The 25,054-nt window shown below is 37.6% G+C and overlaps 1 protein-coding gene across 4 annotated transcripts in view; it reads right to left on the bottom strand.

Annotated features, from left to right (window-relative positions):
- Window positions 1–25,054, bottom strand: part of dlgap2a (discs, large (Drosophila) homolog-associated protein 2a) — a 185,337-nt gene that overhangs the window by 54,652 nt on the left and 105,631 nt on the right. For 3 of the 4 annotated variants that reach the window (XM_056264366.1, XM_056264365.1, XM_056264368.1), the window contains one exon: window positions 9,080–10,221. In XM_056264366.1, the coding sequence (XP_056120341.1) occupies window positions 9,080–10,153 (1,074 nt within the window). In that variant the 5' untranslated portion in view covers window positions 10,154–10,221. Of the gene's footprint in view, window positions 1–9,079; window positions 10,222–12,122; window positions 12,624–25,054 lie in introns of those variants that run through there. The other variant, XM_056264367.1, reaches the window with a different exon arrangement.

Here is a 25,054-nt window from a genome sequence, read left to right as displayed (position 1 = left end):
GTCAAACGTGACACTCAACAAACCTAGCCAGTTCAGATATTTCATGTGTTCTAGCTCAAGCACACCTGGTGCAATTAATGAAGCCCTTGATTAGATGCATCAGGTGTGCTTGAGACAACACCTGTTTTGAAGATTTGTGCTGTTTCGAGGGATTCTATTCAGGTGGTTGAATCATTTTGAGACTGCAGAAGTCATTAAAAGTTGCATTTTCCGTTAAATTTGGGGAAACCACTTGAAACATTTGTTGTGTCGAGTAATATTTAAATTACTTTTGTTTGATTTGTTTATTGCAAACAGCTGAAAGTCAGAAAATTTTGCCAATAGAACTGATTTGCAATGGGGGTTGAATAATTTCGATTACAACTGTATGATATTTAAAATAAAACAGCTATATTAACTCTGTGACTGTGTGTCCTTTTACCAAAACCTTTTGTTTATCAGCCAGCCTCTCGTCCGGGTCACAGGGGCACATTTCAATGTGCCTTGTGGTCTTTAGCATTCTGCAAGAAGAATTATTCTGATCCAGGAGTCAATGAAAATTAGTAAATGTCACAGACACCCTTGTACACACACACACCCACACACATACACACACATAATCCATAAACCTAAGTCTTTAGGTTAATTAAGTCTTGAAGGAGATTGATATTTTTAGACATTTAATTAACCAAAAACGCCAGAGGACAGACACAATCTGTGGTGTAAAACTCTTGATAAATCACTGAGATTTGAGTCCCGCTCCCCCAGTATGGATGGCCCGTATGACCAGGGCTGTAAACAGTGTGACATATAGGCTATGTCGCACGTGCCACGAAAAAATGATGAATAAATTTGCCACAGCAAATGAATTCCACATGTATGTGAGACAGAGCCACTTGTTTTTGTTTGTGTGCACGATTAACCGAAATAGCGATTTGGCTTAGTGTTATCATGGAATCACTAAGGCAGTGATTTTTGATTAAATATATGCACAGCATGTTTCATTGTGAAGTGCAGTACTGGTCAGGGCAGATTGATTGGTTCATGTAAATGCTGCTCCTTCTCTACAAGTTTGTGTCACGCATGCATTTGAAAAGCAACACGCAACAAACATCTTTCCAAACCTGTAATGAGAAAGCGTTAACAAACCTGTTTTCCAACAAAAGAGAAAATGTAAATGACAAGTTTTTACTGCAAACTCACCTCATAACGTCAGTCGAGTGTTTGAAATAACTTCCTTTTTTGATCTGACATGGCTTCATATCATAGAATGAGGTAAAAATTATATAATTTTATAGTATTCTTTACAGTGATAAAGTTCTGTTGATTAGCATTGCATTATAAATATACGATATTCTTATGAAAATACCAGAGATGTCTAAAACAACACAGATAAACCATATATTGTTGCAATCGTATGTTTATTGTCTTCATGTTTCATCAGTCAAAATGTCTCTATCTGCGTTTTATTCTGCTACAGCGATATTTGGCTGCCTTTCTCCATTTAAGTGGTTTCCTGAAACGTCATAAGTTGTATGACTTCTATGAGTCTCATTTGTGGACGCAAGAGCGTTCTTCGGCTACCATTATGAAAGAAACAGACTGCTCACAGTCACACCACCCTATTTTGGGTAAAAAACAAACAAACTTCTCTCTAAAGAAATATGAAGTAAACATAAGCGGATCCATACGTTTTTCTGCAGTGTAGACTAGAGAATAGGAGTTTTTTTCTCTCAGTGGATACTTTCCTGTCAAAAATTAAGAAATTACTATCACAGATTTTTATCAATTATAATTTATAATAAAACAATAGACCTTTCTAATGAAGAGGTATTTTAAAGAGCTCAACCAAAATGGATGGATGTATTTGGATTGGGATTATTGATATTGGGATATATAAATTTTTTTTTTTTGATGAATATATATAGATGTGTTATGTTCTTGCAGACAATATGCCATTTTTCGCAAACAAAATGTTTGTCTGAAGACATTTATTGTTAAGGTTTGTATTTTGTGTGCCCTGTATGGAACATTAATGTCCTTTGTCAGTCACATGCCTTTCTCTGTAGCACCAGTGCTATATGCAAAAAAAGTTAAAAGTTAAAGTACAGCCCTGCATATGACCATACAGACCTGCGTATGACTTGCAATATCCCCAATGTTTCTAACTATTTGTAAATCGTGAGAGAATTGCGATTTTAACCAAGGAAACGGGACGTGTCAGCAGGGGCGAGGAGTCGCCAGTCAATGGCGTCATATCCGCGTTACCCCTACTGCCATAGTAACCATGGCGACAGACGTGGACAACTGGGTTATGCTTAGCAGGATGCTCACGCTGTTGTTGTTTTGTTCAAACATTTTGGACCATGGCAAGCAGACTTTGAGACAAAAAGAGGACTAGAACGAAGATCAAAATCTTTCGAGATGCCGAGAGCTCCACGTCCGCGACTAACTTCGACTTGACAGAGACGCGAGTGTTCCATGTACTTTATTAGACAGGTGAGCAAATGTACATAAAACTAATCAATGTTATTTAGTTCAATATGATGAAATGTTAGAATATGATCTGTATGTTATTCTAATGTTGATCTAGCTTACTGCTAGTCTCATACAGCCAACAAACAACCTAACTAACAACATTCAACACACTCAAATGCCGTTTAGTGTGATAGTTAGAGCAAGTGAAACAGCGCTGCGTTACCTCAAGTTTAATTCGTCTAATAAACTGACCTGTGAGTAACTTATTAATTCAGCACTTGCGTGTAGTTCGGTAGAATGAAATGTCCTTATTCCTTTATATCCGCGGGACTCGCGTTGCGTGTGGCGCTGGTATACGTCTCTGGTTAGCAATCGCGCCCTGCTTCATATCACAGTCTTGTTAAAAACATCAATGTATTCACTCATCCATAAAAGATCCATAATTCCACTTGATACTTTGCGTCATCGATATACGCCTTTGTTATTGTAAGAGATTAGCGACCCCTGGTGGCCAAAAATTAAAGTCATTTAAATTGTAACAAAAAAAATGTTTGTTTTTTATTGTTTTTTTTAGAATCATGGAAAAATGTCTCACGGTTTCCACAAAATGAATAAACAGCACAACACAAAGTATTACGCAGCAATTGATAATAATAAGAAATGTTTCTTGAACAACAAATCAGCATAAATGATTCAAATGATTTCTGAAGATCATGTGACACTGAAGACTGGAGTAATTCAGCTTTGCCATCACAGGAATAAATTACATTTTAAAGTATATTAAAATCAATTTTTTACCAAATAAAAGCAGCATAAGAAACTTATTTCAAAAACATTTAAAAAAAAAATTACTGACCACAAACTCATACTCAAAGTAAGATTTCCATTATAAGACATTTAAATCTCAAAATATTGCAGTGGTGAAACAATAATTAAATTCAGAGAAGCACTGAATGTTAACAATGTGTGAGATTGAATTCCTTTTTTTGCTCTAATTCAGTTTAAGCCATTTAAATAAGTTCAATATTAAAGCTAATTTTACGTGTTTGTTTTTTGAACAAGTGTATCTGATTATCTCGTCTGAAAGTTCAAACATGTTTAAGCTCATTTAGGGGACAAACAGCAACACAAATAGTATCTGCTGTCACCAACATTCCCTAACCCATCCACACACACACACACACACACACACACACACACACACACACACACACACACACACACACACACACACACACACACACACACACACACACACACACACACACACCAGCTGTTTCTGACCTCTTTAGTTGTCCGACTCACAATTTATCGAGTTGTTGTCGAGACAGAGTCTCTTTGAGTCTCTCTCTGTCAGTGTATGTGTGTGTGTGTTTAAGGGTTGCTGTTTGTCTCCTGCTGGCTTGTAAACAGTCTTATTAATTGGTTATTAGATTCACCTCCACTGACCTATCAGAAAATCTATTAAAATGCAATCCTCTCTTCTATAGAGACAGTTGAAGAATACAGAGAGTGAAGGAACAAGGTGGAATCATAATGAGAAGGGTAAACTGTGTGTCAAAGTTTAAAGGAGTTTGCGGTTAGACGCTGCTAGGCTTAGCTAAAGAGGACTGTTATTTAGAGTGATCTTTTATTATTCAGAGAATGAATACTTCCGAAGATCACAGTGCAGTGGACTGAACCCAGTGATGTTTGCCAACCTCTACTGAAATGTCAATGTCATAATGTTTGAAAACTTTTATTCTTTTCAGTGTTACTCTTAAAGACATTCACTCAAAGTTGAGGAAAGTTCAACTTTATGCAAATGAGCAATAGTGTGACGAGGTGACTAGCAATGGGACTGAAGACACTGCAGTACATGTGATCTGTCTCCTTTTGAGTATAGAAAAACAGAGGATAAGTTATGTTATTATGAGCAATTTCAATGTTTTACATGATTTACAATGTTTCCACATGCAGGAATTAAGGCTGTCAAATGATTAATCGTGATTAATCACATCCAAAAAAAAAGTTTTTTTTACATAATATATGTGGGTGCACTGTGTATAATTATTTTATATATATAAATACACACACATGCTTGTATATATTTAAGAAATATTTTCATGTATATACTGTATATAGATTTATATATAATTTATATTATATATAAATATTTTATATATAAATAATATATTTTTTTTAAATATACATGCATGTGTGTGTATTTATATATATACAAAATAATTATACACAGTGCACCCACATATATTATGTAAAAAAAACTTTTTTTTTGGATGTGATTAATCGTGATTAATCATTTGACAGCCCTAGCAGGAATACAATAAAAAATTACATATGAAAAACCATGTCAGAATTATCGTTGTTTCAAATTAGTTCTTTATATTCATGATATGATGGAATCTGCCTGCCTCTATGGGAATTTAACATAGAGGTGTCCTGACATTTATTTATTTACGATACATTATTCATCCACAAAGAAAATTGGTGTCCTTAAAGGTTGGATTTTTCCTCATTTTTTTGTTAAATTAAGGCATTAAGATCAATTTCCAAAAGATGATTTTTTATTCCTCTTTTTAGTCAACTTTAGCATGGGTGTGTTCACTTATGCTAAGCACTGTAATATTAATAATATATTATTAATATAATAATATAAAAGTCTGAGGTCAGTAAGATTTTTTCATGTTTTTGAAAGAAGTCTTTATTTGATTCAAAAAACTGTAAAAACAGTAATATTGTGAAATATTATTACTATAACTCTTACACCATTTCTTATTGCTATCAATGTTGAAAACAGTTGTGCTAATTAACAAAAAAAATAATTAAGAGTATGCAATATATATGAATGGGTCATTACCAGAGCTAAGGATATCAACATGGTGGTAGCTGATATCACCATAAAAGTCATATTGAAATATTTAAAATGAACACATCATCAGTTGCTACGCTTACATGCATTTTAATAATCCGTTTGTAATCCGACTGAGAGTTCATAGGGAATGAAAAGCCTTAATGTAAACACCTCATTAGGGAATAATCCGATACCGATTAAGTTTGAAAGAGGTGGTGCAGATCTGTCAGCAAATGATCTAGGGAAAAACACTTTTTCAACCTACAATAATCAAGCAACTTAATTTTTTTAAGATATTTGATATAAATATAAGTAGGATGTTAGGTAGTTACATTCAAAATCTACGTGAACCCACTTAATTTTAGGGGCCAGTTCAAACAGACCGCAACTGGAACTGCTATCCATCACAGCGCTGAGGCTTCTGTCCACAATGAACTGCTGTCCTCCTCATAGCATGATCGATGATTTATGTAAGAAGTGTTGAAACGTGGAGGAAACCCTTGCCAAAATCATCTCATAAACAATTTAGCATTGATTTTTATTAGGGCTGTCAAATGATTAATCGCGATTAATCGCATCCAAAATAAAAGTTTGTGTTTACATAATATATGTGGGTGCACTGTGTATAATTATTTTATATATATAAATAAACACACATGCTTGTATATATTTAAGAAATATTTTCATGTATATACTGTATATAGACTTATATATAATTTTTATTATATATAAATATAAATATTTTATATATAAATAATTTTTTTTTCTTAAATATACATGTATGTGTGTGTCTTTATATATATACAAAATAATTATACACAGTGCACCCACATATATTATGTAAACACAAAATTTTATTTTGGATGCGATTAATCGCGATTAATCATTTGACAGCCCTAATTTTTATCCAAATCACAATCTCAGCTAATGATTGAATCTACTCACGACATGCATGCACGTGGTCCATGATGAACAAACACCAAAAATAGCTGCTTCATTGCTATCGTTCAGCTGGCAGTGTTCAGGACACAGGGCTATCAGAGTGAAGGGGCGAACGTCCCTCCCGGAGAGTTTGCGTCACAGCTGGCTGCATCGATAACAGCAGCCAAAAATAGCCCCAGCGTGATAGACGGCACAGGCTATTTTTGTTGGGGTCGAGAGAAACTATTAAACGCCTGACCCAGAGATGCATCACAGTCATTGACTGCTGGATGGTTTCTGTCCCCTTTCTGCAGGCTGATGTTTAATCCATTTGGGCATATTTGAAGTACAAACACACTTAAGCTAATTGGTGTGCTAAGAAAGACAGATGGGAAGAGTTGTTTTTATCCCTCAGTGAAAGTCCACATTTTTGTCACAGATGCATTTGAGCTGAAATTAAAATTGGGAGTGATTACTGATGAAAACCAATTAGCCTTTTTTAAAAATGGAAGATGAAAGTTTTCCACTTTCGCTAAAAGAAAAATGCGTCTTTTGTACAATTTTGTCTTTATATGAAGGTTGCTGTCAATAACTCAACCATATCCATAACAAGCTTTACCAAAATGGTATTGACAAATTGGATTTAGACGTATGGACACAAGAAGTATAGGACATCCAGATGAAGGCTGGGCAAAATTTCTGCACACTAATCAACAGACTTTCTGTTTTTTACCATCACAACCTACACAACTAACCTCACTGACCAATGAAAGTATCAGCATAAAAGTAGCAGATTCACATCAGGATAATATCAGGCACATTAATCTTCTGTCACTGCCATTGTTGACAAAAAAAATGCATAGGATATAGACTCAGAATTGTCTAAGTTTACTCATTGGGACCTGAATTACATCTCCACAAGCCCTGATTTAGGTTCTCTCTGGGAACTTTGGATTCTTTCTTTCCCTGAGGAAACACTCAGATCCATCCATTCATTAATTATCTCAATGGGGCCATAAGCCTCACTGCTTCTGCTGTGCTATTGCATAAGTCCAGGACTGGTAGATTCTGCTGTGTCAGCAGATGTTTACTGAGGGTGTTTTTTCATTGTACCTGCTGATCTATCTAACTGCTTGAGTCAGACCCCTGCAACACTAACTAGTTCTTCTGACAGCCCAGCATATGTTGTGTTTTGGATGCTGGTCTTTTGATCCACATAAGTGTTAAGGAATCCAATATTTTGGTCAGTAGATTCAGAAGGGGTGCTGCTGAATAAGAAGTGCAGAGAACTATTTTGTCAGCTTTGGCAGAACATGGCATGAATTTGGCATGTGCGAGAACCATTAACACAACCAAGTCCAGCATACAACACCGGACAAAAAGACTGTCATTTCAATTTGATTTAAAACTACAAGGTCAAAAAAATTATCATCATGCATGAATTAATCGTTCACAATAAGGTCAATGTCATGAGTTTAGAAAATAGGGTGAATTTTCATTTTACTGTCAACTTTAAAAAAAAATGGAACCAGTTCTGAATAAGAATAAAGCATTATCCTAATATAAAGTGAGGCTGAAACAAGTCAAATTCTAACATGGGACTAATTAACTAAAGCAATATCACTGTCCTCTTTAAAGTAGGTCTAGTACTATTAAAAACAGCTACCATGGGCATGTACTAAAACACAATAATGATCCCATCAGGACAAGCAATTTCCAGAAGTATTCGCATAGTAGCTGTACTATACTGTGACAGATATGTGATTCATTTCAGCAATTTTGGAAACGGATTGCATTTTGCTACAATGCCAACCTGTGACAATCCAGCATCCATCCATATATAGGATAAACAGGCCTAATTGTACAAATGAACTAGAAAACAGCAAGAAGCTATTTACAGTGGTCTGACAGCACCATGAATAATGGTGTGTCCATTATTCCCAACAAAATGTGATGCTTTCGGAAAATCGCGCATTTGCACAGAAAGATCAATGCTAATCAATATGACTCATTGTTTGCAATAATTCTGTACATAAACAACAGGAACAAACTGGTCTAGTCAGAGTGACAAGACCAATAAATCTGCCTCTGAATTTAGCACATTAGCACCTCACAACAACAACAACACCACACACACACACACACACACACACTTCAATCAGGCTATATTCTCCATCAGTGAAAACAAACATATTCCCATCTATGTAACAACCCTTTCATTGGACGCTTACTTTTAACTCTGCTGGGAATACTAAACAACAATCTACAGGCACCAATAAGCCATGGATCAGAAAGCAGCCACACAGAGGTTTATTTTAAAAATGAATAGCATTACTCCCCACACAGATGCAAACACTGAAACTGATCTTAGAGCAGTGGTTCTCATACTCCAAGGGCCCCCATTGTTCACTTCAATATTCAAATGCTTCTTCCAGGTGTTTCCATGATTCTTCCAGGTGTTTATAATTTTTTCTGATTAAGAATTAAGGACACTTTTTTTAAATCTAAAATCTAAAATATGTTTGTACTTGGCAAAAATGTATGCTCATAATTAAAAAAATTATTAATGCATGACTTTTCCAGGTTTAGAATAACTGTTTTATAATTAGGCTACCTCATTCAGTATATCCAGGTTTTTTTAGATTGTGGGTTCTTGGTTCTTCAAGGGAAATGTTTTTTTTTGTGGAGGTGAATTAAAATAAGAAATGCCTTGCGTTTTAGTTGTTGTAGTTTACTTAAATTTAAATTTATTTTAAGTCATCTTGAGGCCCCCATGGAAGTTTGCTGAGGTCCCATGGTTGAGAACCACTGTCCTCACCAGCAGTCACATCTTCATGCAAGAGATCTCACCTGCAAATAATGACAAGGCCTCATGGAGGACTTCAGATCTTGAGGCATGGTCGGTTTCTCTAAGTTGAGGGAAGATTTGCGGTAGGCTTCCTTAGCCTGGCTGACGGTTAGCGTCGACCAAGAGCTGCGCTTCATAAATTTGCCCTCCGGGGCCATAGCGATGCTCTCGCATGCCGAACATTTTACGTCGTTGTTGCTTTTGGAGGTCTTGAGAGAAAGGTCGCCAAAGTGCCCATGGTCTGGGTAACAGTGAGTAATATGATCTCCATGGTGCCGACTCATGATGCTGGGAGTCCGGTAGGTGCTGTCGCTGTCCAAGTTGTCGTCAGAACTCCACCAGCCAGCTATCCCTGAGCGTTGCTTGGAGTCTGACTTGCGTTCCTTGCTCTTACTCCGTTTGCTGTGTTTGTGATTTCCATGGTGATGTCCGTGATGGTGGTGGTGGTGATGTCCGCTGTCTGAGCGAGAGTCTCCCTTGGTGCCATTCATCTTAGACGACCCCTCGAGTGAGTGGGATTTGGTGAAGAGCTTCTGGACGGAGTGCACCAGGTGGCGGATGCGCCCAGGACTCTCGTTGCGCTGCTCGCTGCTCGTGGTGGTGGCGGACGTGCGCTGGTACTGCAGCGTGTGGAAACCGTCTCTATGAATCGGCAGCTGCTTCTCAAATTGGTCGAGGAGGTTCGCGGGAATACGGTTCATCTTCCCGGACCCGCCGCCCCCACCGCCAACACTGATACCGACCCCTCCACCGCCGTTGCCACCGTGAGAAGTGGAGCCGTCATCCCGCGAGCCGTCGTGGTGTGAACTGTAGTGCATTCTGGGAAAGGTGCTGCTGGAAACGTGGTCAGATGCCATGGAAACGGGCATCACCATGCACTCTGAGTGGATGGAGCTGCGGGGCGAGCAGCGGTGCGGGTCCAGAGGGAAGCTCTCGGTCGGACTGAGCAGGTAGGGAGAGCGAGGGTCAGGGCCGACATGCTGCAAGTGATCAAGGGACTGATCGCAGTCTGGCAGCCCACAGGTGTGTCCTGATGTGAAGGTGAGCTGAGGACGGCCACTTGATAAACCTTTCATATTCCTGGGAGGGGAGGGGTAGCTGTCTTCATCGAAGTACGACGGTGGAGACCATGAATCTAGCTGATCTATGAAAGACAAAGAGAGGAAAAGATAAGAGAGAGTGAGTGAGTGTGGCATTCAGCATCAGTTTAGAACTTGTTCAATCTTTCTGCAAACTAAATTCTGGGACGTTTCCCCATGGGCATGTAGGAAGCACTAATAGATGTTTGCAAAACAGTGTGGTGGGATTCAAACAAGCTGATTACTAATTCACTGAGTTTTCCTGAATTCCAGAGATCCTCTTGAACCTCTGTACAGTCATGGAAAACCCAACACTTGAATGAATGGAAGGAAATCAAGTTGTCTGGACAAAAGCACATCCCATAGCCCTCCGCCGATCCTCCCCATCTGGTCCTGCCAGGCCTTACAAGGACAGAGTTGCAAGCCTTGCCATTTATCCAATGCAAAGTAAAATAATAGCCTATCATTTCAGAACCGCTGGGCCATCCGTCAAAGCCGGCTCCGGAGAGAGAGGGAGCACTTTGAGGTGCTTCAGCGGTTGTCCTTGAGAGACATTGCTCAGAGATTAAAACCACATTCACTGTGATCTTTCATCACAGTCACATATGGGCAGCCTGCCGCTATCTTCATCAGAGCTAAGGCTCAGAGATGCTGTTTTTCACATCCAGCCATTTGCCCTTTCTGACACAACTATTTCATGCTGCTGGATCATATGTCATTTCACAAAGGTGATTAATGGGAATTTTCATGTGGTGAAAATACAGGGTAATGCATATTAAAGTAAAGGTCATTTTTCAATTGATGAAGAAAAAAAATACTGTCACAAACATGTCAGGTTTAATTAGTTTTACTTGTCAAATTCATTCTGTTTGAATCTCTGGGCTATTTTTTAACAATTTTAAAGTTTTATTTTGTATCAGAGTGAAAAAACATAATTTGGCAAATATTCACATTATGTGCAAGTATGCGTATGTAATGTATTTAACCTCCTATTTTATCTACATAGGTATTAAAGCTATTTAAAAAAAAACAAAGCAAGCCAAATTATCAAATTATTGGTAATGTCCTATTAAGTGTTGCAAGCTGGTACAGACCTCTGATGACTTGAATTTGACCACAAGAGTCAAACATGGTAACAGTACCACACAATGCACAGTACATAGTCAGACAGAAGATTATTTCCCTTCATTTTTAGCGTTACATTCATGTGGGTTGTGCCATGGCCAACTGAATATTACTTACTTTATCTCAATAACTTCACTCACACAACATACATTAATCATACTGTAGCTCAGTGTTTCCCAATCCTGCTCCTGAAGGACCCCCAACACTGCACGTTTTCTTTGTCTCCCTAATAAATCACACCTGATTCAACTCATCAGCTCATTATCACATGAGGATATATGTGATAATGAGCTGATGAGCTGAATCAGGTGTGTTTGATTAGGGAGACAAAGAAAACATGCAGTGTTGGGGGTCCTTCAGGAGCAGGATTGGGAAACACTAGCTGATTATAAACTGAATTTCTACAATGGAATCGATAGCTGAAAGATTTCAGGGTCAGTACATGCCCAAGACAGCTGCAATATCGGCCAGTGCAACACAAATTAAAAATTACTGAGTGTTCACTTACTTATCTTGAAACATCCATCGACAAGTAAAGAATACACTACCTTTTAAAAGTTTAAAGAAATAATACTTTTATTCAGCAAGAATGCTTTAAATTGGTCAAAAGTGACGTAAAAGACATTTATAATGATACAAAAAATTATATTCATCATATAATCCTGAGGGAAAAAAACGTATCAACCCCAAACGTTTGAACAATAGTGAAAATCTAACAAACACACAGACTCCAGAAAAGAAGAACGTACGCATATCTGATTCACACTTGGTGTGAATTTGGAAAGCAACCAATTCAGAAATTCTCCCTTGTGTTTAATTAGAGCACAAACAGAGTACTGACCAATAAGGAGATCCTTAGCTCAGGTCAGCACACACCATAATGATGCCCAAGTCCATCTTGATTGAAGAGGACCTGAAGGAGAATGTCAAGTTTGTTTATTCCGAGTGTGTGAAAGAATCAAGATAGCGAATCACAAAGAGGCACTTCATTAAAATGAAACTTTGTGAGAGGCTGAACAACACAGAGAATCGCATTAAAGCACAGCCAGAACAAACAGTCCTATTTGGATCAACATCTGTAAACACCAGCCAATACAGCCGCTTGATTACATTCTTCCAAAGGTTAAAAGCAAAGAACCTTCAAGGAATCAGATTTGTTCATCAGAAAATCGAAGCAATGCGATTGTGTCCTTAACTCCCAGAAGGCTCTGTAATAAACCACACTGTTACATTTCTGAATCTGAGGGGACGGATAAAACTGACAGGATCAGAATGGTTCTGGTCTCATTGGAGATGTAATAGTCTTGCAGCAGTCTGTTGTTGGTTATTTCTCCTTCATCTAAATCCAACACAACTGCAGTGAAATATCTTGAGACAGCAACAGAGAAGCACAGATTGCAGACTGAAATTAACAAAGCACAAAGCCCATGCCAAAGGGAGTGAATCTCTCCAACAACAACAAAAAAAAAAGCCTGCCTTGAACGCCTAATTTGTAGTCCTGCTATTATTTCCATAATGTAGCTACGTCACCATGTAACACATTTTGCATAATACATTACCGCTTATTGACTATTTACTTTAAAAAATAATAATAGTTGAGCTAACTTAAAAAAATAAGGCAACCTATCGCATTCAACTTTTTAAGTTATTTCTAATTTTTAAGTTATTTCTAACAAACTAATTTGTTCCAGTTAAAGTCAACTTTAAAACTTTTGTTCATGAATTGAGTAGCAGGTAGTCTTTTTGATCTTAAAACTTCTTGTCAAGGCGCCTAAAAATGTTTAGGAATGCATGCAGCTATAATCGTTGTTTTTTCATCTCCATGTTTTCCAAGTTAGCTACACAATATGAACATCATTTTCCTCTTAAACTAGAGGAATACATTTTACCCATTTCATCCTGCAGGCAAATAAATAGCAAAGTCGCAATAAGAAGCAAGCACATATAGCCTACCTCAACACACAAATCTCAAACATGGTGATGATCAAAAATTGTAATTCAGTAAAATTATGAATTAACTCTGAACCATATGTCAGCTAAATAAATGTGTAGTTGTAAGGCTGTCGAGGAAATGCTGTTTTTGAAATACATCATTGCATGGACTTCCTAAGAATGTAAGAGAGGTATAAAATCAAAAAAATTATAGGCCTATTGTGAAATGTTCAACACAAGTCGCACATGTGACGGTGGTTTGGATTTGGGCAAAACTTGACATAATAGTTACCGTAGTAGTTACAGTAGTATTTACAGTGCCTCCAGAGATAAAACATTACGGTTATGGAAAAGGGCGTTATATATCCGATATATATATATATATATATATCTCATGCTGCATGTTTGTTGCTTGGAGAGTAAGAACCAGTTCTCGATTTTCAATTGTATAAATGAAACACCAGGGTATTTACCAGGATAACTGTTGAAAACTTTGAAAATATGGCCTGATTCTTGACCATGTCTGATATGGGCCTTCCTGTGGTGGATGGAGAGGGCTCTTGATCTCAGTATGGGTTCAGAGGAGGTCATCAGAGGCTCTAGATGTTTGTGTGAGTGTTATGTCACTGTTTGCCGGTGCTCTACAGCCTCAAGCATTTCCTGTCACCTCATCTCATGATTTCAGTATTCTTACCCTGGACGGTCCCTGCTGAATAAATACGGCTTACTGCAGCATCCTGCATACTAACAGCATGAGTGCAATCAGCCACAGGCGCCTTCGCATCTCTCTCTCTTTCTCTTTCTCTTGTCTCTCTGCAGGGGGCAGCAGGTAGAAGCTTTATTTTGCTGACTCTGTCGCTACAGCAGCACTAGTGAAGACAAATGATCCATCCACCACATTAACACTAGAGAAAGGACCTGATGGATCTGTTAAAAGCGCACAGCCACGACAACAGCCCTGACAAAACAAGTGAGCTCCCTATTGACTACATAGGGACCATTCTTGCCATCAAGGATCCTCATAAGTGAACCCACTAGACTCGCAACTGATTTCAATGGATTTAGATGTTAGCAGCATAAGTAATAACATGAGCATAAAAATACATAAAGTATTGTGTAATATTTTTACTACACTTTTGACAAACTTTTCCAGAATTAAAAAGGAATATAAAAAAAGGTTTATATATAAGATTATGTATATATTTATGTCTACCATCATCTCAGACCTTATTACAATGCATTCTGGGATTACATGCAATGCTGCTTTAGATTTGCCTAAAATGAGGTATCTTAAGAGGCAGAATAATTATGTGTAAGAAACCATATGAATGCAGGAGATATCTCTCTTTTGTCACTCCAACATGCTTCATTAAGCAGAATGTTCCCACAATGTCCTACTTTGTTCCAGCTTGACAATTAATCCTCCAATTAATCACCCCCCTCAAAAGTGATTGCCACAGCAGTCCTTTTCTTGCGTCTCAACAATCTCACTTCATATGAACTCACTTTTAGAGAGGAAGGACATCATTCTCTCCTGCCCAGGAGAGTGAGAGATTCCTAGAGTCTGATAAGCCCAGTGAGTTCCTGTTAAATGCTTATCGTAAAGGAGTGAATTAGCATTACTGTGACGAGGGCTATTATCTGTGCCTGGTTCTGCTCAGCGTGGTAAAACATGCCTATTCCAGCAGACTAAAGACAAATATTTGGCATATAGACAGGTTTATGGACTATAAAAATTCTAGAAAATTTTAAAACACCATTTGTAAAAATGAACAAATCAATGCTGACTTAAGGGGTGTTAACACTGATACTGATTTTCAGTGACAAAGCAACAAGAAGTCAATCGTTTTCAATGAAAGTTGATTTCTGGCAACATTAGTGACTGCTGGCTGGTAACTGACATATGCAGTTGTTTGAGATTAACTTAATCAGCAAATTATGCAATTAATTTGATTAATTTTAATCGATTAGCACCCTTAATTAAAATGATTCAATTATACTTTTAATTAGGAATGTTATTCAGTTGCTGAATAAATACTGAAAAACATTAAAACGTGTCTTTGTAAAATGCAGGACAGTGCTGCATTTCTTAATAATGCTGCAGCAGATTCTGGGAGGTGAAATGTGTTTCATAAATCATGACGCTAAACCCGCAGCTGGTGGGTCCACACAATGCAACTGGCCTAAAAGTGTCTGAACACAGAAATACATGGAAAGAACACAGAACAGTTTGCTCTAGGAAATCATTCAGGAGTAACTCATTTATGTGACATTCAAAGGCAGACTCCCAGGCAAATTTTTAAAAGTAAAAAAAAAAAAAAACTGCACAAAAAATGTGCAGTTGCCACAGTAACCGGTATGTAAAGTGTCTTCAGCTATGTCATGTGACAGAAACAGTTTCAGATCTTTGCAGAAATGCCATAAATTTATTAGGTATTAATGATACAAAGGTAGTGAAGTCAGAACCCAAAAGAGGGATGTTTTACAGCTCCATGCACTTATTGTACAATATTTCACATTTTTAAACCTAAAAAGTAAAAAACTTGCAAATACTCCTTATCTCAGCTCTTCAGCAAAGTTATTTACCGTATCACATTAAACAAAGCTGACAATCACATCACTAGCAAAACAGTTGGGGATGTCCCTAAGGATTTCACCAAGTCACCATCATATATCAGGCGTACCACGTGCCTCCAAACCACATCCAACTAGTCATGACTTCCTTCTCAATATTAATTGGCATGGAAAATCCACCACTTAAATTGCAAACATATCTAAAACTTGTAAGAAAATAATGTACATTCTTGAAACTAAAAGCTCTGTAAAAGCAGCTTGCTAGACCTTTCCAGGCCCATGGACAGCACCTCATCATTTAAGCTTGATTTCATAACAGCCACTGCAACTACTGTACTTTAAAAGCTCCCAGTCTATTGTAATAATTTAGAGTTTAATGAGAACAGTGCTTCAATTACATCCACGTACGACAACACCAGACACCGAACAGAAGAAACACTGGGGATTATATACACAAGGTAACAAAGGGCTAAGGTGTAGCCAATGAGTAGCCATGATAACAGATGAGGGTAACTATGGAAACTAAAAAGGCACAAAGCAAACAAGAACTAAAGACAGGAAGACAATACTATGAAGAACTGTTAGATCTTTGTAATCAGAGGTGGACAAAGTACACAACTTCTTTAATTGAGTGAAAGTACAGATACTACTGGTCAAATATTACTCTGTTACAAGTAAAAGTACAGAAGTACTCGTTTTAAAAAGTTCTTAAGTATCAAAAATAAAAAGTAAATATCAATGTATTGTTTTATTATTGTTGCATTGTTGTATGTAATACTTACAGTACCGTATGCCTCTGAATCTATGCCTGCCTACCCTCATATCAATATCAAACTGACGTTGGGTTCTGACGTCAACCCGACTTTCATTTCCAACCAAAATCCAACGTCTGTCCAACGTTGGATGTTGACGTCAATCTGAACCCGGGTACTAACGTCAACTCGACTTATATTTCCAACCAAAATGCAACCCCTGCAACCAAAATCATCCCCTGACTGACGTTACTACTTTCTACTCAAGGACCTTGACAGAAATGTAGTGGAGTAAAAAGTACGATATTTGTCTTTCAAATGTAGTGAAGTTAAAGTAAAAAGTTTCCAGAAAAAATAATACTCAAGTAAATGTACTTTGTAATTGTACACCTCTGTTTGTAATGCATCTAATCTGTATAACCAAACTAAGAAGAGATCAAGCAGAGAGGACCAACATCCCTGGTCTCACTCAGATGATCTGGCATCTCAAAATATCCAAAAATACCTACAAAATACCTTCAAAACACATAGCTACTTCTGAATGAATGTCAGTTTAAAAAGAAACTATACAGACGCATAAACAAAGGTACGCAAGCAAACAACATGCATACCAACAAACAAGGGTACACATAAGCAACCAGTAAAAGGTAAACACACACACAAGCACACTATAATAGAGTTTATATTTGTACCTGGAGGAAATGTGAAATCTTGTTAGATTAAGTGCTGTGTCTATTTTACTGCCTGTTTACTGACACAGAGATCAAGGCAACACAATTGACCTTAACCTCAGCACACACTAAACCAATCACAACAAAGATTATTTACACATTAAACGCAATCATGGCAAAAACAAATGAATACTAAACTTATAAAAGCAAAGAGATTCTGCTGCACACAACAAACACAGAACGCAAACTCTTCTCGATCTAAGCTGTGTAAAGCAAAGGACTGTCAGTGCGCAAACTGAATTTATCTGTGTAATTTTAGATTTCTAGATCCAGCAACCTTTTCATAAAGGCTCCCAAAGGGTAAAAACAACCACCATAACCCAGAACTGATGATTCACCAAGCACTTTGGGGCAACCTTATGACGGTTCTCTTTAAAATGAATCTTTAATTCATTATTTATTAAAACACACACACACACACACACACACATTTATTAAACCTCAGTGTTGCACACACTCTCTGAAGCTAATGTACTGGTTTTATCTGAGTATGTTGTGCTTCTTTCAGAAGAAGCTGTCATAACATTGTACTGCTTGCTCTATAACAACAGTTCCACTGTATTTTTAAGGGGGCTGAAGATAAGAGCAGAATCCACTTTTGCTCAGCTTCAGTGACAATATTTCTACAACTTCTTAAAAGAGAAGTCTTTAACAAAGTTTTCGGTAGCACTTTATTTTACAGTCCCATTTTGCATGAACATCCTATGTACTTATTGTAGTAATGACACTAACTGAACTAGATACTAAACCTGAACCTACCCCTAAACCTTAACTTAACCCATGTAGTTACCTTACATTACTCAGTACTTTTGTGGGTAAGTACTGTCACAGTCATCGTCTGCACCATCCTGTCTTCGTCTTCACTACACTAAGGGGTCTGTCTGTGCTACTGCAGGGGGTAAAAAAAAATCAAATATTAAGCAAACCAAATCCAATATTAAATACAATATTAATTTAATAAGCTGAAGTTCGGCAAAACATTTCACCTGTCCCTTCCACATAGAAATGTATTAAAGGTGCACTATGCAGGATTTTCGAATAAAGTATAGACACATACAAAAATAATGCCTCATGGTCCACTAGAAGTGTGTGGTGGTGTTTGTCTACAGAGACACTGCCCTGTTCCTGTATGATCTTATTTTCTTCTTGCATTCCTGTGTTCGGGATGTTTCTGTGCTGCAGTGGATGTGTAGCCCCAGCGAATAACGACGCATGGCACAGGCGAGGGTGGGACTTTTTCGTCTGGAACCGCCTCTAAAAGTCATCGTGCCTCAACACAAAAACAGTTCGCTAATGTTGCTATTGCTTTATTGACTGCTATCTGTAACTCGACAGATTACTAGGGATTGTAATTACGTTTTTATAATGACACGCAATTATTGTTTATTATTAGCGAGCTAGACGGTCTGTAATTTGCGAGTGAGTTTAATCATCTTTGTTACATTCCTGTCTTGTTTCCCAGGTTTTATGATGTAGGATTCTTATTTTGAAGTGTATCCTTTGTTCCCCATTGTTCCAGTGTTTCACTTCCTGTCTTTAGTTCTCGTTTGCTTTGTGCCTTTTTAGTTTCCATAGTTACCCTCATCTGTTATCATTGGCTACACCCACTGATCTATATAGTCATTATATAGATCAGTGGCTACACCTTAGCCCTTTGTTACCTTGTGTATATAATCCCCAGTGTTTCTTCTGTTCGGTGTCTGCTGTTGTCGTACGTGGATGTAATCTGCGCTCTGTTTATCTTGTGTTTGGAATCTCCTGTTTGTTACCTGGATTTACTTTTGTTGTTTTGTTTTATTAACTCTTTCCTGCCAGCGTTGTTTAAAAAAAGTTGCCAGACACTGCCAGCGTTTTTGATCATTTTCACAAAAATGTCATGGCCCCCAGAATATTTTGTTAAATGAATATCTGATTCTGAACATGCAATATATCAAAAGAAAGAACAGACCCTCAGCTTTTTTATATAAAAAAAAACTGTTTTATTCTAGCATCATCCATTCTTTTTATCAACACTTGAATGTGGGTTTCATAAAAAGCAACATTTTGAGCAAAAAGCAGAGAAAATCGCGTTTTTGTCCAAGACTATATCTAGACCGGATTCAGAACGATGATCAAAACAGAGACGGAGTAGATCGAGTCCATCCACCCCCCTAATGCTTACACAGTCCTGTAGGCTAGCTAATCCTGGGTCGACATTTCATTCAGTAACATTAGGCAGTTTTGATTTATATGTCGTTTAATGTTGATGATTGCATTATTTTACATATATGATTACATAGGATAACGCTTGTTTCTGCATTTTCTTCGCATGTGTTTTGATCAGGAGATTCAGTACTCTTTCAGAAGATGTGTCATAGCGCCCCATACCGTATAACAGTGAAATCACGGAAAACCGGAAAATTCTGTCAATGGTGGGGAAAGAGTTAATAAATAAGTCACTGCATTTAGATCCTCCTTTCTGTAATATCTGGACTGCCTCATAACAATCTTTAGTCATCAAACTATTAGCGTAACTGTTATTTGATATAGCTACACAAAAAAATGCTATTTATGCATGATAAACACAATATAAAAATAAAAAAAAACGTGCAAATTAGCTTATCACTGATCTTCCCACAGGTAGTTTAAGTCGTTTGGGCTGCGTCCTGATTTTGACGAGTTAGATGCTTTCCTGGGTCAACATATTTTGTTGATCCTGGAACAACGTTTCTGTCCGAAGATGTAATCCTAACCATATCCCTACCCCTAAACCTAACCCTACCCATAAGCTATCCCTAAAATCAGAGGGAAATGATAGGTGATTAACACCGCAGTTGACCTTGGTTGTAAGCTTAAACTTGACATAAACTGTAAATTTGTCCCTCAAATCTGATTGGAATGTTGTTCCAGGATCAACAACGATGTTGATCCAGGAACATGTTGCACTTGGTGAAATCAGGTTCTGCTATGCAACTGATCAGGGGAGAAGGCTTGCACTTCTCACTTCACACTTACAAACAGTAACTGAAAATAATGCACATTTAAGCAAGTGCAAGTATATGACTCTCTACATCACTAATAACTATTTTAATGGCATAGCAATACAAGTAATATAAGTGTGTGAATATATTAATATGGTACTTTATTTGTGTTATTATAGGCCAGGCTTAAAATGCAACACTCACACAATATGTAACGGGGGGTCCCTGCTCTTTGGCTCTTCTCACCAAGGGATCCTTGAAAAGCTTGACAAGGGTAAAGACCCTGTATTATAAATTTAGTGTGGTTCAGTTGATAATTGACATGCTTGAGTGACCATGACTCTAGACGGCCCCACTCATGATACTCAATGCAGACATGCATTTGTCCTGTGCACTCTGTCATTAGCTATCAGTTCGAATGAAGGCCAAATGAAAGGTAAAGTTCGATGAGAGCATTCTCTCACAGAATGGGTCACATATCTGCATCTCTTCTGATTCAGGGTGAGTTTAGTAATTACAAAACATCTGCTGCCTTCTACCAGGCTGATTGAAGTCTCTCTGATGTCTTTTTTCACCCTCATTTGCATTTGTAACACCAAGGCCAACTGGGAGTCTGATGATGACCTCACTTCCTTTCAAATTATGATTGACCTTCAAAGTTGTTACTGTCCTTTAATAGATTTTTTAGTTTTAGCTGGGCGTGTAGACAGATCTATCGATCTATCCAACCTTCCATCCATCTGTACTACTGTTCAAAAGTTTGGGTTCAGCAAGATATTTTTCGAAAGACATTACTATACTTTTATTCAGGAAGGACGCATTAAATTTATCAAAAGTGACAGTAAAGACATTTATAATTTTACAAAAGATTTCTATTTCAAATAAATTCTGTTCTTTTGAACTTTCTATTAATCCCCCCCAAAAAACTGAAAATAATGTCACAGTATCCACAAAAATATTAACACAACTGTTCTCAACAAGCTTAAACACTAAATCAGCATTTGAGAATGATTTCTGAAATATTGTGTGACACTGAAGACTGGAGTAATGATGCTGAAAATTCAGCTTTGCCATCACAGGAATAAATGACATTTTAAAATATAAGAATATTTCACAATTTTATAGTTTTTACAGTATTTTTGATCAAATAAATGCAGCCTTGGTGAGCAAGAGACTGAAAAACATGAAAAAATCTTACAGACCTCCAAATTGTATCTATCTACCCACGCATCCATCCACTTTCAAAAGTCCTACAGGATGAAGTTTTATATAATTATAACTAATGAATAGAAATCAATTTACACATTTAAAAGCTAAGAAAAAAGAAAATGTATTTAACTTAAAAGTTATATTTGTTAAATATGTACATCAGATAGATCTGATTACTATGCTACTCAAGAACATCTCATTCGTCAAAACTGCTGGTATACAGGAATAGATTTAAGGATGTAGTACCACAGACACATTTATTGCAAATTACTGGTGGTGTACTTGAATTACCAGAAAATATATTAAGCACGACTTCCTCCACAGTCAATTTAATGCAATTTAATACTTAATTATGTTTGGCCTGTCATATTTGATGCTGGGTGAATCTGGATGAACACTGGCAGCAGTGAGAGACAGACCCGCAACAGCTCACCCGCTCAGGGCAGCTCTCTTATCAAACATAGAGCCTCATAAATGGAAAGCCCTGAATCTGTGAAGCCCTGATAGTGCAGACAGAAATCAGATGAATGCAGATGCCATAAGAAGAGGAAGAAATGGTTGCTAACAAATCAAACTATAGCATTTGAGCCCATAGAGACAATAAAACATTGCTTCATCTTCCTCCATAAGCAGCATATGATTGTATTGACTGTGCAAAAATTGATTGTGTACAGTTTCTGGTTTTATTTATTGACTGTGTGTGTTCCTGCTGATGACTTAATCTCTCATAGATGGCATGTGGTTAAGGTCCTGCAGGGGTCACACAATGAACACACACACACAAATACACACACAAATAAAGCTTTACATATCACACACACACACACTGAAGGGTCTGGTCTGTTGTTACCGCTGGAAATTTTCTGTGCTCAGCACACTTAGTCTTTGATAATCACCTGGCTGACAGCAAAACGCTAAAAGCAAAATGCAGAGGTCAAATAAAGGGGGAACTCAAATACACAAGTGCTAAATTTAAAAGCATTTAAGTCCAGTTCAGATGACTGTGAAATATCTTAGAACACGGATGATAAAATAAAACGTGGATTATCACATTTTACCACTTATTTTGTATAAAAAGGACCAAAAAAATAGTGAATAAAAATGTAAAACATAAAAAATAACCAGGAAAGTACAATCCAACATCGTTCAAATAAATTTCTTTGTGTGATGCTACATGTAAATTTATGCATCACAACATTATAAAATACAACATGAAAAATTAATATTTATTTTGAGATTTGCTAAAATATTTATCAAAATTATGTTTTTAAAGATTAACTTTAAAAGTGTTAGATGACATCAAATTTAATCTAAATGTAAAAATAGAGAAAATAAGCATGCACAATTAAATATACTTGTGCAAAGTGCCTGTGCAAAATCAGTTTTTGTGTGTGTTTTTAGTAATTGTTGGTTTGGTGTGTTTGAGTGGCATTGTTACAATTACACAGCAAAAGTTCAGAGACATTTTTATTTGTGCATGGTAGAAAGCAAATACTGATACTGACATAATGACATACAATAAAAGTGGAAAATTGAACTACATGATTCAGGGAGCAGGCACAGTGAACTCAGAGAAAACGCTACGCTTGAGCAAACAGTTTGTGAATAGGGTACTACCGGTACACATGGTGGCCGTGAATAAAATATATTATACCACGGGCTGTTTAAATACTCGATTCTGATTGGCTGGAAGGTGTGCAGTAAAACCGTTAAATGCACAGGTAGTTCCAGTCAGTTTGATTAGAGTTCGAAATTAATCCGCTACTATAAACATTGGTAACCATAGTAACAGAGTTACACTTGCAAAAGAGTGAGAGAGAGACACATATGAAAACGTTTATTTAGGTAGGCTCAGAGCCATAGAGAGAAAGAGTTACGACGCTCTTTGATGTCGCCGCGACGGCTGTCACGTGGTTCATGTAAGCCCCAATAGTTCCAAAACATACCCTGGCTGTCATTGTTCTTCTATGGGACAGACAGCAGCGATTGCATTACTGACCGGTAAATATAAAATAAAACACACACCCAAGTACTTTTTCAGCTGTTACTGCATTATTGCAGTTTGTTAATGTCAGTTTTGCATTTGGAGAGGCAGGGTGACAACGAAATACTGTATATTAGGCTACTTAAGTTTTAGGGTTTTTTTGAGGGAAAAGACAGAGCTAGATAAGATCGAAGACGACAAAGATGAGGTAAATACGAAAAAGACAACTAAATGGGTGTTTCGCGCTTCGCGTCGGGTGGTTCTTCGCCTCTACGTCGTGCATTAAAATCCTTTAATGCATGGCTAGCCGTGGATTATCCCTTACATATTCCGAAGTAAACTGACTTAGGGCCCGTTCACATATCGCGTCTTTTGCGCGCTCAAGTTCATTATTTCAAATGGAGGCGCGCGGTTTGCGCGCTCATAATGGAAGCGACGCGGTCGCGGTGCGACGCGCTCGTTTTTTCCAGGCGCGTCCGCGCCGCATCGAGATAAAAACATCTCAACTTTTCAGAATGCCGCAAGCGCACCATAAGCGCACAGTAGGTCACGTGACAAGAACCAACCGGAGCGCAACCGCCCTAGCGTTTTGAAAAAAAAGAATGCGGCGCGCCCAGCGTTTTCTACGCGTTTTTAGGCGCGATATGTGAACGCAGCCTTAATGTTTAGCTGACAGAGTGTTTATGTCAGAATGTTTATTTTTAAACCACAACCCTCTAATGTCAGAATGTTTATTTTTAAATCACTACCTTCTAAGTGCTTCTTTTATTTAACTTTTTCTTTTGCATTTCTAATCCGAACAGATAGATAGATAGATAGATAGATAGATAGATAGATAGATCACATCTACCAATACTAGTAAATAAAATAAAAACGAATGGCTGTTATATCACTGATATACGGGGCCCTATTTTAACGATCTGAAACGCAAGTGTCAAAGCGCAAGTAACTTTGTGGGCGGATCCCGGTGCTGTTGCTATTTTCCCGGCTATGGCGTTATATATGTGCCTCATTCCTGAGCGAGTAATTGTAAGTTTTGAGCACAGAGAACTATATTTTGCAAGCACATTTCATTATATTTTGAACAGAAATTAACAATCGCAAAAAAAATTCGTTTGAGCAAAGAAAAAACGATTCCGTGCTCAATAAATGTATTTGCTATTATCCATATTAACGTGCAATAATAACTCTCTCACGCAGTTTACTCAGGTGCTCTCTCACAAACTTATTCTCTGCGCTCCTGTCAAGTTCCTCTCTCTCTCTCTCAACCTCTTAATTCTGTGCGCGCTCAACTCTTGACACACGCGCGCTCAACTCTTGACACACGCGCGCTCAACTCTTGACACACGCGCGCTCAACTCTTGACACACGCGCGCTCAACTCTTGATACACACGCGCGCTCAACTCTTGACACACGCGCGCTCAACTCTTGATACACACGCGCGCTCAACTTGCAACAGCATTACAAGTGTGCCACAAAATCAACCAATCGGAAAATTAAAGGTCAATTGTGATTGGCTGTGGGTCTCCAATCACCACGCAGCACAAAGAAGAAGAAAAAAAATGTATGGACAGATGTCTTCTCTAGTATGGAATGCCAAAGCTGACTTAATTAAAAATAAATAAATACA

The sequence above is a fragment of the Rhinichthys klamathensis genome, unplaced genomic scaffold (genome assembly GCF_029890125.1).
Source record: "Rhinichthys klamathensis goyatoka isolate OS25496 unplaced genomic scaffold, OSU_Roscu_1.1 h1tg000220l_1, whole genome shotgun sequence".
Classification (NCBI taxonomy): domain Eukaryota; kingdom Metazoa; phylum Chordata; class Actinopteri; order Cypriniformes; family Leuciscidae; genus Rhinichthys; species Rhinichthys klamathensis.
This window is presented reverse-complemented; position numbering and strand designations above follow the sequence as displayed.